Genomic DNA, 15,127 nt, shown 5'->3' with positions numbered 1-15,127 from the left:
CTGGGAGTTGAAGTCCACGAGTCATAAAAGAGCCAGGGTTGCCTACCCCTGGACTAACTAGACTAAACTATCAAGCCTTTAAGTTACTCTTTCTGTACTATACGATAGGCTTTATGACATGATCTTTTCAACTGTGCACAATCCTGATAGCAAACCATTTTTATTTGTTACACCCAGTTACTGGAGTGTCGCATTGTTTCTTTGGCAAAAGCAGATTTCACATTAAAAATTAACAGAACGTACAAGTATGGTTTTTGAGACTTGTTCTCTAGCAGCTATACACAGATTTCTAACGTTTCTGAGGCTGCTAGCTATTTAGTGACCACTTATGTGTTACTTTCCTTCCATCCATTGTCACAAAACAATTTGGGGAATGGAAGTAATTCATTTAAAAAAAAAAACCTATGTCGTTGCTTAATTGATTAAGAAACAGGACAGCTGTATAACCACTAGACTGATTTTTCAATCTAGCCTTCAGTTTTTATTAAATACACCTACTCAAATTGTGCACGCACATAAGGCATAACTCATCCTTACATGCAATTCTTTTAGAGGCACAGTACATTAAAAAGCAAAAGATGCATGCTTGTTTTCCCCTCTATCAAATGAAGAATTCCATATCACCTCTGATACTTCCCAGCTCAAACAGCCAGCTTAATATTTTATGGGGCTATTAGATTGCCTGATCATATGTAACAAATTCTGTCTAAATTACACATGGTCCCTGCATCTGCTTTGACAAATGCCAGCTGGGAAATAGAACGAGGAAACTTCTAAAAGATGTCAGAAGCAGGGATACATTTATGCTAAATTTTGTTTTTTCTAATCCTGCCTCTTAAATTCTGACTTACCATTATGTTTGCATAGGCCCATTACTCTGGGTTCTTTTTCATTGTTGTTGTTTTTGTAAAGAAAAATAAGTCAGTGTATAATATGTGTGATTTTGTGTTGATCATAATTTTAAGTTACATGCAATAATAGTTCATCCTTGAAAAATGAGCAGAAGCACAAAGATTCTTTGTGTGAAAATAATTTTGCTACTAATTAATTTGTAATCGATTTATCTGTATGGTACTCAGTGCTTTTTTTGTAAAAAAAAAAAAGGTGCCAGAACTCACACGTGTCATATAACCCGCCTTGCCTACCCTACAAGGTTCCATCCAAAAAAGGTGCCGGAACTCCGTTCTGGGCTTTCTATGAGGAAAAAAAGCCCTGATGGTACTTAATTGTAAGCATACACTACATAAAAATCACAACTACTAGTACTGATAATAATTTATTTAAAGGGTTTACAAAACATACCCTTATATATTCAGTGGCTTTTTACACAGTAATTTATCAGCACAAAAAATGATGCTGTTTAAAATTAATAAACAATAATAAAATAAAAATTGTAACTGGGATTTGGTTCTGACTTCAAGAAATTGACCTTGAAAATGTGTTGAACATTCCCTCGGAAGTCTGCCCCGCCCCCTTCAGTAACAGGCCTCCAAAGTTTACAAACAGAAATTCCCAATCCATGTGATTATAACACATTTTGTTGTGGGTTTTCTTTCCAGACTTATGTAGCTAACATCCTGATAGCAGTGAATCCTTACTTTGATATACCAAAACTTTATTCATTAGATGCTATTAAAAAGTATCAAGGCAAATCACTAGGGACGCTGCCGCCTCACGTCTATGCAATTGGTAAGAAACAGATTTCTCTGACTTCCAATGTGTCAATATTTTTTATTTTCTATAGCTTTTATTTTGTGTATTATGCTTTTACCTCTTGCTTTTTACACTGATAAAAATAAGGCAAGATGCTGGAACTGTTGCAGTTGATCCGTATGATCATGAACAAGTTGGTTGCTTGGATTACAGTTTGCTTTTAAGACTCCAATCTATATGTATTTTAGTTATTTTTAGGAGAGTAAGGTGTCCCTGTGGGTTTTTACTCCACCAGTTGTGACCAACTTTAGGGGGCGGTGCTCATCTCTGTTTCTTGAACCAGTGCTGTCCAGAGATATTTCTGCAGTCATGTGGCCAGCATGACATCACACTGCAGCATAGAGTGTATGGCGAAACACAGAGTATTATTATCTTTCCACATGCTTATATGTGGTACCTATTCATGTACTTGCATTTACATGCTTTCAAACTGCTAGCTTGGCAGGAGCTGAGGCAAGTGACAAGAGTTCACTCCATCTTATGGCGCTCGGGTCTTGAACTGCTGAGCTATAGACCTTTAACTGTCTAAGTGTCTTAAGAAGAGTGCTATGGTAATACTGAATAGGTAATCTTGACTTATGACCACAATTGAGCCCCAAATTTTTGTTGCTAAGCAAGACAGTTATTAAGTGAATTTTGCCCCATTTTACAACCTTTTTTTGCCACAGTTCTTAGTAAAGAATCTGGCTTCCCTATTGATTTTGCTTGTCAGGAAATTACAACAAATGATGGATCACATGACCTCGGGGCACTGCAACCATAAAAAATATGGCCAGTTGCCAAGCGCCCTAATTTTGATCACATGACCATGGAGATGCTACAATGGTCATAAGTGTGAAAAATGGTCATAAGTCACTTTTTCCAGTGCCTTTGTAACTTCGAACAGTCACTAAACGAATGATTGTAAGTTGAGGACTACCTATATATTATCAGCATTTTAAGCAAATCTTTTGTGGCACTGTTTCTTTTCATTCAAGAAATATAGGGAGCTGTATACTGGAAATAGAAAATATATTTATTTTTGTGTTTCAGATGTTTACATAGAATAATACAGTGCTTTCCAAACTAATGAAAAATACTGATCTCTGTTCTGTTGTAAACTCACTTTGTTGTCCTTTTCAATGTTTGCTTCAGCTGATAAAGCCTTCCGTGACATGAAAGTGCTCAAGATGAGTCAGTCGATCATTGTGTCTGGTGAATCAGGAGCTGGCAAGACAGAAAATACTAAATTTGTTTTACGGTTTGTATCTTTAGCTGAAAGTGTTTCAATTGAATGAATCATGAGTGAAGTGCAGTCATTTTAATCCAAACATCTTGAACTCATAATGGGTGTACTTCCGATACTGAAAACACTTGTGAATGAAATGTGAACAAATTTTAAATCTAAAGAAGTCCTATAACAGAGTTCACAAAGGCTTGTTTGTTTATTTCAAGAATTTATGTAGCTGTACAACTCAACCAGTGTGACTCTGTGAAGATTAATAAACATTAAACAAGGAATAAAACCAATCATCCATCCATTAAAAGATCTCAGATGTGACTCAGTCAGTGGTAAATTTAATGGAATAGGCAAAAACCATCTGATAGGAATCACTAGTCACCTAAGCCCAGAAGAAAACAGCCATATCTTGATCAATTTTCTAAAGACTAGTAGACCTTGTAGGGATATCTTGTAGGGATATCTTGTTTCCAGACTTTTTCAAGGCCCTTAACTAATAAAAAATAATACAAAAGCTACAGTGCTCTATTAATTTCTTTCACTTGTATTACTCTTAAAACAACTCTTGGATCGGAACACCGAACATTCTGGAGAAGAGTAGGGAGCTCAGAACAAGTCACAGCAGGCATATCCCAAAAGCAACACTGTCTCCTGCCTATAAATGGACAAAATAATAATAATAACAACAATTTCCTCAGTTTCCTAGAGGTCAGGAAGCTAATGGAACTTTGGTTAAGCCAGTTTAGTGCTTAAGACACCAGGTTAGGAAGCAAGAAACCTTGAATTCAAGTTCTGCTAAAGCAGTGGTTCTCAACCTTTTTAATGCTGCAACCCCCAACCGGTCGTAAGTCGAGGACTACTCAACAGGTCATAATCGAGGACTACTCAACTGGTGCAGCACCGTTTGCAGAATGGGACTTTTGGCAGACTCAGCAGGGCAGAGACAGCCTGGACAATTCCTATTGGCTTTCGAAAGCCAATAGAATAAAAGGGAGTAGCACAGCTAAGGAAATGGGGAAAAAATGACGGACTGCGTTGTTTGGCGACCCCCGTGAAATGGTCGTTCAACCCCAAATGGGGTCCCGACCCACAGATTGAGAACCACTGTGCTAAAGCCACAAAAGCCAGATAGGTAACCTTGGCCCAGCCAGTTTCTCACTCAGCCTAACACACTTCACAGGGTTGTGATTGTGGGGAAACTAGAAAGAGAAAGATGTATTGGATATGTTCACCACTTTGAGTTATTTGTAAAAATAATAAAAACGTGGGATACAAATAAATTAGTATACAGCTCATTTAACTACAAATATGCTTTATGATTAAAAGTCGAGTAAAGACCCTAACAAAAATCGCTAAATGTTTTTTTTTCTTTATAGGTATTTGACTGAATCTTATGGTAGTGGACAAGATATTGATGACAGGATTGTAGAAGGTATTCATATTTACTTTTAACTTTATTTTTATATATTAATTGTGGCTAGTTAAGGAGTAACCATCATCTGCACTTCATTTCTGTACATGAAAGGCTGCAGTGGTGTGTGATGTCTCTCATCTTATTGGGCTCTGAAGAAAGTAAATGCACTGTTGGGTTGCATCTAGCTAGAAAAACAAGATTCAAGATTTTGGTGTTATAAAATATCAGTGCAGGATTGTTCCTGTGTGATCCATTTGAAAGTAGAAATAAGGAATCTATTGAAGAAGAGAGGGCGTATACTGTAACTTTTCTTGAAGATGAGAATTGCTATTGTACTTTGGGGGATGGGGTAGGGAGTAGATTTAATATTTTTTCCTTTTTGTTTTTCTTCAGTGGGGAGATAGATTTAATATTTTTTTCTTTTCCTTTTAAAAAGTATTAGCCTTCTTTTGTGGTTTACGGTACCATTTTTGTAAGCTTTCTGTCTCAGAAGACAGGAAATCACACTATTGATTTTTTATGATTGTATTGGAATGGACTCCAGGAACCACAAAAACAGTTTGGGAATCTCAGATTACACATCCCCAAAATCTTGTTTCTAGTTCCAGCTGAAAACAGAGGCTTGAATATAAGGCCAGCATAAGCAGAACATGTTTTCTGGGCAATGAATGCAACCATTGTTGGAAGACCTTTGCCAGCACATCTTGCAATGTGGTCCCAGGTTTATTGTGGAATGAGAAGCATGGTGAATCAGGCGACCACTGGAGACATCTAGAAAGTTTTTGTGTCAAGTCTTTGGCACAAGTGTGCAGAGGCAGAAGCTTTTTTTTCTGATTTTAAAGGCACCTTTTGTACCCAATTCTCTTAGAAGTCTTTTCCGTGTATTGAATGTATTTGTGGATGAGGGGAGGAATACTGTGTTGACCCTATTGTGTTCCCTTAATGTCTTTATAAGAATTGCTTACATGGGAACAGTTTCTAATAGAAAGAGGTCCAAGAAGCACGGTGCTTTTTGTGATTTCTTTGAAGAAGTTATTTGAAATGGGACTTAGTTCAGAAAGCACTAATCTTAGTGGCTTACTTTGGGATCAGAAGCAGGATGTTAACAATAGCTTGTTCCAATTTGCTTTTGGGTATCAAGACCTTAAAAGAACGGAAGCTATATAATAAAGGAGAAAAGAATTCTATCACTTGTTCCTTCCCTGATGGCACCACAATTCTTTACTTTGTGATAAAGTAAATATATTCTTTCCAAAGTATTCAATTAAGCTATTAAACTGTACCAGAGGTTATAGTTGAGTGGATGATCGGTGTGTGGGTTCGCATACAGGAGTGGTGTGTGTGTTTGTGTGTTCAGATGAATAAGGTTGGAACATTCATGTGTATGCTTGCTTGAAAAATGCAAAGTCTGTGATATGTTCCCTTGCCCTGTGGCATGATGCTTTGAGGCTACCAAGGACTAGCGTAGCCTGAATAGTCCTAACTTTGATGGATTTCATATTGCAAAGCAATGCTTCTAGAGAAATAATTGAGAATGATATTGCTTAATTACAGCTGAATATATAAGTATTCCATTATCCATGGCACCTATGAAAGTGGCTGACCATTGGACATAATGTCTGAAGCTGCATTCCCAACACTGGTACCCGTAGGTATTTCATTTGGGGGATGGGGAAGCTTGAAATAAATGCCTTATCCAGGTCATCTGCTTTTAATACACATTTGCTCCCATTTTTGTTTTAAGCACATCTTAACCTGCATGGGTGCATTATTACTACAGAAGGACTTACTCACCAAGCCCTTTTGTAGTGTGTGCATATATGTGTTTGTACCTGTAACCATTGAATCTTCGTTGCAGTTTTGTGCATTTTCTTGACAGGTTAGATACTGTAGTTTGAAAGGTCACTTGCCAACAAAAATTACTTTAACTCAGTGGTTCTCAACCTGTGGGTCGGGACCCCATTTGGGGTCGAATGACCATTTCACGGGGGTCGCCAAACAAGGCTGTCCACCATTTTTCCCCCTTTTCTTTGGCCACGCCCCTGGCACCCGGTGATGTATAAGTGCTTGGGGGTCACCACAACATGGGGAACTGTATTATGGGGTCGCGGCATTAGAAAGGTTGAGAACCACTGCTTTAACTGAAACAGACAGTCAACACTTAAATACACACGCGCACACACACACACACACAACCGCCCCCCACCCCAGGAATCTGTATTTATCTATATGATACACAAATTCAGTAATAGTTTTTTTTTTGATAAATCTCCTTAGTGACCAATTCCTTTTCTAATAGTATGTCAGTTACATAATACTATATGTCTTCCCCCTGCATAGTCCTCTAGTTCCCAAATGAAAAAACACAGAATGGCAGAATTGTTTATTTAAGAAGGGTAGCTGAATAGATTTCTATTGCCACTATGGCAAAATGTAGATAGCCTTCAATTCACAACTATTTCCAATGAAGAAAATATTTGTAGCTCAGGTCTGAAACGAGGGGTCCTTGGTGATCTTTGAGCTTGATTGTTTTCTTGTAGATGCTTCATTACCTTAACTAGGTAACATCATCAGTGCTAATAAGGAGTGCGATTTGCTGTCGGTTTGACAGGCAAGATACCGGAATGTGCAACCACACTCCTTACTAGCACTGATGATGATACCTAGTTAGGGTAATGAAACGTCTGCAAAAAACCAAGCAAGCTCAGAGAGCACCAAGGACCCCTCATTACAAACATTTGTTTACACCTGTTCCATGTTACAGTGGCACTGAAAGAAGTGACTGATATCAGTCCTTGCATTTATGTTTATTACAGCATCCCAAGGTCAACCAAAATCGGGTCCTTGGCAACCAGGATGTATTTATCATGGTTTCAGCATCCTGGAATCATGTGGTCGCCATTGGCAACCTTTCCATCTGGCTTCTGACAAGCAAAGTCAATGGGGAAACTGGATTTGATTAATGACCACATGATTCGCTTAACAACTGCAGTGATTTGCTTAACAACCATTGTAAATTGTAAAATTGGGGGTGACTCACTTATCAACTTCCTTGCTTAGCAGTGGAACTGTGGTCCCCGTTGTGGTTATAACTTGAAGACTCCCTGTGTAACTGTTTCCTCAGCCTGCTTAATAAAATGCCTGATAGTAGTTCATAGAGGCAGTTTTGATGGCAATGAACAGTCTTGGTGGGTTAGTTTGATCATATATAGCTCCTATCAGCCTTCTCCGATCTGCCATCTCCAATTGTCTTGGGTCTCCAGAATTTCCAGGTATTTTAGAGAGGGATGCCGGCTGGGAATTATGGGAGTTTTAGCTACAGTGTTTCTGGAGAGGGTCACAAAGGTTGGTTCGTACCCCTTATACACTTGTCTACATACGTTCTGTAGAAGTCTCCCTTCCTTGCGGGAGCTAAAGCAAAGAAAATTACCACGTCCTTAAGCTTATCAATGTTTGTTTTAGTGGCTCATTTGCAAGCATGCTTGCTTAAGAATACTCTTGTCTTCTGCTGCTGAGCGATGTGGGGACTAAGCTGAATCAGCATAGTCTGGATAGGCTCCAGGCATTTGCTGGTTCTAAGGCCACTGGCTATATCTGTGTCTTATGGCTGCAGCACCAAAGGTTCACAGCTATTTTCTTCTCCAGTATTTGGCAGTTTCCTTAGTCTAAGAGGTTACAAGACCCAAAGCTAATTTAGTATCATCTTCTGCTCTCCAGAACGGGGAAATGTATGTGCTTTGCAATTTGTCTCTAGTTGCATTGACCAGATGATTACATGTGGATTATTTTGTTGTTGTTGTTTTCTACTTCATTTTTGGGCATCCCCAATATGCATGTTCTCCGGTCTATTGCCAAAATCTTAACCACCTTTTTGAATTTTTGCTTGAACTGTACATTGAATCAAGTAGGGTTGATTTATTGCATGCACACATGTTGATGGAATATGTATTATGAGATAATCGAGCATTATTTTATTAACATAGAAGAGTTAACATGGAGCTATTTAATGCACTTCCAGACAACTCAGTTTGATTTAACATTAGGTTTATTAGGAAAATATTTAATGAACTGAAACATTGACAGCTGTTAGAAGACCTCCAAGGTTCCTTCCAACTATTCTATTCTATTCTATTCTATTCTATTCTATTCTATTCTATTCTATTCTATTCTATTCTATTCTATTCTATTCTATTCTATTCTATTCTATTCTATTCTATTCTATGCTTATTACAGCATTCCATGGTCAAGCAATCCAAAATCCTATCCTATCCTATCCTATCCTATCCTATCCTATCCTATCCTATCCTATCCTATCCTATCCTATCCTATCCTATCCCATCCCATCCCATCCCATCCCATCCCATTCCATTCTCTACTGTACTCTACTCTACTGTACCCTACCCTACCCTACCCTACCCTACCCTACTCTACTCTGATACAGCAAAGGGTAATATTTAAGTGGAAGAATTTCCATGAAGATTGTACAGTAATTGGAATCCAAACTGCTGTATTAGGTTCCCTCAACTAGTAGGAACAGAGAGTCTTCTTCCCTTTAAGATTTGAGGCTTTAATTGACTGATACTCAGTGCTAACTAACTTTAGCTCATCCCCAAAATCTAAGCAGGGCCAAGTCTGGTTAGTATTTGTGTAGAAGAATAGCAAGGAGAATGGCAAGATTGTGCAATAAAAAAAGAATCTTGGAGAAGGTAATAATAAACCATTCCCATATTTTAATGAAGAAAACTATACAGTATGGACATTTCCATGAAATCACCCAAGAGTAGAGTTAATCTGAAGGAATTTTTATCTTTAAACATTGAGAGAAGCTTTTGTTTCTTCACACATGCAACAGAAGTAATTGTATGAGTCTTTGGTTCATGAGATGGTTTTTCTCGCATTAAGAAAAATATAATGCTAGTCAACTTCTGTGTGCCTTTTTATTAACACCCATTATTTCAGATGGTTCTGAAAGATCTTCCAACTCTCTGGTCCAGTTTTTCACTGGGTAGAGAGAGTTAGGGTTAGGGTTATGTCTTTATTTCTTTGTTTTGGATATTAAAACATGCTTTTATCCTGGTTTTGTTTATTAAAATTTTGCTAACCTTGTTTCATTTTTTATAGCCAATCCACTGCTAGAAGCGTTTGGAAATGCAAAGACTGTTCGTAACAATAATAGTAGTCGTTTTGGGAAATTTGTAGAAATCCATTTCAATGCAAAGGTATTTGTATTTCTTTGTTTACAGAGGAATTTCCTTTCTTCTTCTTTTGATAGGTTCTGCCTGTTCATTTAGCATTTTCTTTCTGCCCTTCTATATGGATTACTCTTATGTCATGTGGTCCATTTTGGATTACAATATGTTGTTTGTTGTTTACAATTTTTTTTAAATTCAGTTTCAGTATTCAGAGGTCTCTAAAGGCAAAATTAGTTTTATAGTCTGAATTGCACATCATTGTCATCATTATCATTATCATTTTCAATCTCATATCTTCGAGCTACAACTCAAATCTAAATCTGAGCTAGCATTAAAATTTAGGCTGCCAATAGGAAAAATAGAGAAAAATCAGAAAAAAATCTGAATCATATACAATATACCAATTTGGATATATAGACCTTTATACCATATACCTAGGTTTTTTTTTTAATAAGTTAAATACCAGTTAGCATGAAGCAACCTTGTTCAATTTGGTGTCCTCTAGTTACGTTGGTCTATGTCTCCCAGGTAGTTTCTGCCAGCTTGGGACTTTGACATGCTGGCAGGAAATTGTAGGAACTGTCTAGTCATAACAATAAGCTCATGCCAAGAGATTAACCAAATTGCAGTTTTGGTCTTACAAAGTCAACATTAAACCATTTAAACATTTCATTTACTTGCAAATGTATTCAAGAAACTGTGTGGATTAAAAAGTACATATAATGTAATTAGAAATCAAGGTCTTGTGCTTCAGAACCATAATTTTGCTTTTTTTTTTTTTACTCTAGAATTCAGTTGTTGGTGGATTTGTGTCACATTATCTCCTGGAGAAATCCAGGATTTGTGTTCAAGGCCCAGAAGAAAGGAATTATCACATATTCTATAGGCTCTGTGCTGGAGCCCCTGAAAATATAAGGGAGAAACTGTATTTAGGTTCACCAGATAACTTTAGGGTGAGTTGATCTAAAGTATTACCATACTGAAAATTCATTTAAACTACTTATAGTAGACTGGATTCAGATACACTTAGAGCAGTTCTATTCAAATCAATGTGGTTAATGGATTGGAAAAGACATTACATTGTAAAATTGGATCTATGAATCTTTTGGGCTGAAGCTTGAATTTGGCCCAAACATGGTTGAGACATTTTGTCATATACACGTAGTTCTTGACTAACTATGATTCATTTAGTGACCATTCAAAGTTACATCGGCGCTAAAAAAATGGACTTATGATTATTTTTCACACTTATGACTGTTGCAGCATCTCCATGGTTCCATGATCAAAATTCGGACACCTGGCAACTGACTCATATTTATGATTGTTGCAGTGTCCCAGGGTCACGTGATTACCTTTCGTCAAGCAAAGTCAATGGGGAAGCCAGATTCACTTAACAGCCGGTTACTAACTTAATAATTGCAATGATTTGCTTAACAACTGTGGCAAGAAAAGTTATAAAATGGGTCAAACTCATTTAACAGCTGTCTCGCTACCAACAGAAATTTTGGGCTCAATTTGTGGCTGTAAGTCAAGAACTACCTGTACTGTATATGTATTCTTCTGTGCCAAGAGCAATCAGCTTGGTGTCTTCAGAGCTTTGGAACTTCAGTAGCTCAAGTCTATTGACTATGCAGCTTTAATCATATGCAATTGTGTCCCCAAACCTCTGAAAGGCACCATATCATATATTCCTTCTTAAATTCTGGAATAGATAATGTAAAATGGTAACTTTGGATAGTGTTAGATATGTTAGAATATTATAATAAACTGATTTATCACAAGCTGCACATTCCTGCTGCTTTTGATATATTGCCAGTTCAGCTTTTGTTCACATTTTGCAGTGTTGCCTGGCAACCTGGTTTATTTTAACCAGACTTTATTACAATATGCTAGCTTCATACTGTACTGTATGCTTCTCTCTTGTTTTTACAAATCATGGTTATGATTGATCAGGATTCTGAGTTAATGCAAACTATGATTAACTTGAAACAAATTCTCTAGTCTCTTTGGGATTGCTCAGAGGAGAAGTGACTCTGGAAAAACACTGGCTTTGCTTCTGTCTCATTGAAGAACACATTATTATGGCATATAACTTTTGACAATGCTAAGTGTTTGAATTTGAATTTGAGTGCCTAGAAAGTGTTTCTGAACCTTAACAATGTAACGCTCTATAGATTTCAATTCTCAGAATTCTGGCTGGCTGATGATTTCTGGGAATTGAAGTCCACACAGGTTGAGAAACACTGGTCTAGTTCATAAGAAATTAGACCTCTGAAACTTTGCACGTTTTACGTTATGCTTAAAATAGTATTTTTAAAGTAGTTTGCAATTCAGTATGTCTGTAGTGAAAAAATTGCTTTTAATAGCATTATTTTTTTCAAACTCTGCATTGATATTCTTTATTTATCCTGTACAACATCATTTTCTGCAGCTATTTGTTTTTACCAATTTAGATGAAATAACCTCCGTTAAATGGTTTTCAGGTTCCAGATATTTATTCCCATTAAACTTTTGAGTACACAAAATAGCCTACTTTGCTCTTCCAATTTTTTTATGGACCCAGTTTTGGGACTTTGACTCATATAGGAATAATTGTCTTCACAAATTGAACATAGTCTAGAATGTGAATGGAATGATTGACTAGACTTTTAAGCCAAATAATATTGTCTTTGTACATGATGTGTATTCCAGTTTCTTTTTATAAGGTTTTGGGTTTTTTTCCAATATAAGTTGGCTCTTTGCCAGAGGAACAGAGAGGAGTGGTGATTTCTATACTGTACTCTTATCTTCTCTGTTCTTGATGTACCCCAGAGAATTAGATAAGAGAATTTCTCTGGCTTGGCGGGGACACACCAAAAAGAAAACAAGGGGCACTTTTGCTACTGGAGCCTGATATTAACATAACCTGCTGAGGTTTTGATTTGACTGGTATACTTTTCTTTTATCTTAAAACAGTATTTAAATCGTGGCTGCACTCGCTACTTTGCTACTAAAGAAACTGATAAGCAGATTTTACAGAATCGCAAAAGTCCCGAGGTAAGATACCTATTTCAAATGTTTCTTTCTTATATTCAAATATGGAACTTCATAAGGGCAATTGCTGGCAATATCTTGCATCTGCCAGAAATCTGATTGATACAACTTTTTTTCAAGTGCTGACTGCTCAGTGCTGCAACAGGAGACTGGCTCTGTGTCAGTCTTCACCCACAGTCAGTTAATAGGGTGGATTTGTACAGGTATCTACTGCTATGGTCAAGAGGTGTTTCAGATCCTTTTCTTAACAATTTAAACTTGTTGAATATTTAGCTGGATTGATTTGTGGGATTTTGTCCATGTGTGGAAATTGTAGCCAAAATGGGCCTCTGTATTTTTTTTTTAAAAAAAACCCAGAATCATAATTGAAAATTCCATTGAATTTTTACTTCATTGCCTAGTGACATAGAGACAAAATGGAAAATGTTTTCATTGTGACCTGAAACAAAACATTGTAGTCCAGAAGTTCTGTTGAACTGTTTGGGATCAATCATATTCTGGAAGAAATAAGGACATATGTGATGTTTTGGTTTTCAGCTGAAACAAAATATGGAGAGCTCCCAGGGCAATTAAGGCAAAGCTGCTTTTCCAATATCTTGCCTTCCAGCTCTCTCTCCCCTCCAATCACCTGCCCCTACCGAGGGCTAAGAGTGGAATATCACCCCCCTCCACTCCCAGTTTTTTCTTCCCTTCTTCAGCCATGGATGCTGAGGAATTTCCACCTATTCTGTAGCCAAAGAACTATCTCTTTTTTTCCATTCTTCCCTCCTTCTTCTTCCAAATCCGAACATGTATGCTCAGAATGATTGATATTTTTTTTGTTTGTATACAGAAGAAAACACAGCAACTTTTAGACCAAAATGTCTGAAACACACATTTCAGTTCAGATAAGGATTGTCCCCAAGCAGCTATTTTGTCTTTCTTCTCTCCCTCTCTCCCTCCCTCCCTCCCTCCCTCCCTCCCTCCCTCCCTCCCTCCCTCTCTCTCTCTCTCTCTCTCTCTCTCTCTCACACACACACACATTAACAAAAATGAAAAAAAACAAAGCAAATTTAACAAAAAAGAAAAGTACAAAAGGTAAAACAAAAAAGAAAGAGGGCAAAAAAGAGAATAAAAAATAAAAAAAGCAGAGGCTAATTCAAGATCTTGTGTATCTGTCCTTCTACTCTGGGATCTAGAATAAAAGTACAGTATCCATTCTGGATCTAAACCACTGTGTATAGTGTTCCTCCAAATTTAGGCATGTATGTGTTTGTTTTTGTTATTAAATTCCTGCTGTCCACATTCATAGTGGTTTTGATCTGAATTGGATCATGCTTAGTAAACAAGGAAAAATAAAGAAAAAGCAAATATGTCTTAGAAGTTTAAAATTATCAGGTACCTAATAATATCTGTTCAAATTCTATTTCAATCAAAGACCTTTTTGCAAATGTCTGCTTCCTATCTTACTCGTAATGATAGTAAAGCAATAGCTCTAGTCTATACCATTTAACTAGGAGTTTATTTGAACAAGCATTTTGTAGTCAAGATGGTCAAATTAACATCAGTTATGGGTACAGCAGGACAGGAAGAACCAATGAACAGGATCTTGATTGAATTTTTATATACTATTGTCCACAGAGGAGAATCTATATAACATGGATTTGTTGCCTGAAAAGCTAAGCCAGCCTCAGCTCAGTGAACGAAAAATGCATCTTTTGTAAATTGATCTTGTCCCTAAGTGAAAGGAACACCTGCATGACAGTAAAAGCCTCAATTTGATAAAATTCTTGTGCCAATTGGCCACAATATCTTTTTGGTAGATAGGTAGAATTGGGTAATTCTTCTTTCTGTTCTTCTCCCTCTTTGTATCTCAGAGGATTTGGATGGCATTGGGATTGGGGAAGGGAACAGTTCTAGGTAGTATTATAGAAGTGAAGAGAATAATTATAATTGATTTCCAGTAATGTCAGCTGTCCTAACCTTACTATTATTAATCTGAGAGAATTGTTTTATTTATTTTTCCTTTGATTCATGTTTCATTATAGTAATAAAAACAGTCAATTAATGTTTGCATTGTTTTTGTCCTTTCCTGTCAGGAAAATGAGGTGATCACTTTGTATAATCTGGGATTTTAATTATTGTGTGGTGTGAGTTTAATAGATGCATGTTAGTCTTTTTTCCCCCTCGGATTCTTAGAACAGAATTTTTTGGGGATTTCACGGGCTTTTCTGCATACTCTTTAAGATGAACAATTATTTTGAGCATGCTCTCACTGTGCATGTATTAGTTTTGTTTTTTTTTAGTTAGAATCTTTAGAACCTTGAGTTGATAGTAATGTGTTCTGTTTGAAATTAAATAGATAAATATTCAAAACTGTTGGCATGTTTATAAAATATAAACTTTGATAAAACAATGCCATCATGCTGAAATGAATGCTTGGTTCTCTTTCCAAGGATCGTTATTTACTGTCATCTTTCAAATGTTGTGATCTCACATTTCATTCGTGGTATCCAGTCCTGGCCTCAGGTAAAGGGTTTTCCCTCCAAAATGATGCTTTAATGGAGCCAGAGCATC

At 36.9% G+C, this 15,127-nt stretch overlaps 1 protein-coding gene across 8 annotated transcripts in view; it reads left to right on the top strand.

Moving 5' to 3' along the window:
* MYO6 (myosin VI) overlaps window positions 1–15,127 on the top strand; it is a 118,947-nt gene that overhangs the window by 46,145 nt on the left and 57,675 nt on the right. For 4 of the 8 annotated variants that reach the window (XM_039346617.1, XM_039346616.1, XM_039346613.1 and 1 more), the window contains exons 5-11: window positions 1,560–1,689; window positions 2,848–2,953; window positions 4,309–4,364; window positions 9,468–9,565; window positions 10,327–10,491; window positions 12,494–12,574; window positions 14,650–14,658. In XM_039346617.1, coding sequence (XP_039202551.1) covers window positions 1,560–1,689; window positions 2,848–2,953; window positions 4,309–4,364; window positions 9,468–9,565; window positions 10,327–10,491; window positions 12,494–12,574; window positions 14,650–14,658 — 645 coding nt within the window. The remainder of the gene's footprint in view (window positions 1–1,559; window positions 1,690–2,847; window positions 2,954–4,308; window positions 4,365–9,467; window positions 9,566–10,326; window positions 10,492–12,493; window positions 12,575–14,649; window positions 14,659–15,127) is intronic. The other 4 variants (XM_039346621.1, XM_039346620.1, XM_039346618.1 and 1 more) reach the window with 1 other exon arrangement.

This window comes from Crotalus tigris, unplaced genomic scaffold, assembly GCF_016545835.1.
Source record: "Crotalus tigris isolate CLP2741 ecotype Arizona unplaced genomic scaffold, ASM1654583v1 scf7180000018016.4438896, whole genome shotgun sequence".
NCBI classification, from domain to species: Eukaryota; Metazoa; Chordata; class Lepidosauria; order Squamata; family Viperidae; genus Crotalus; species Crotalus tigris.
Note: the sequence above shows the minus strand (reverse complement) of the source record. Positions and strands in the feature narration are given on the sequence as shown.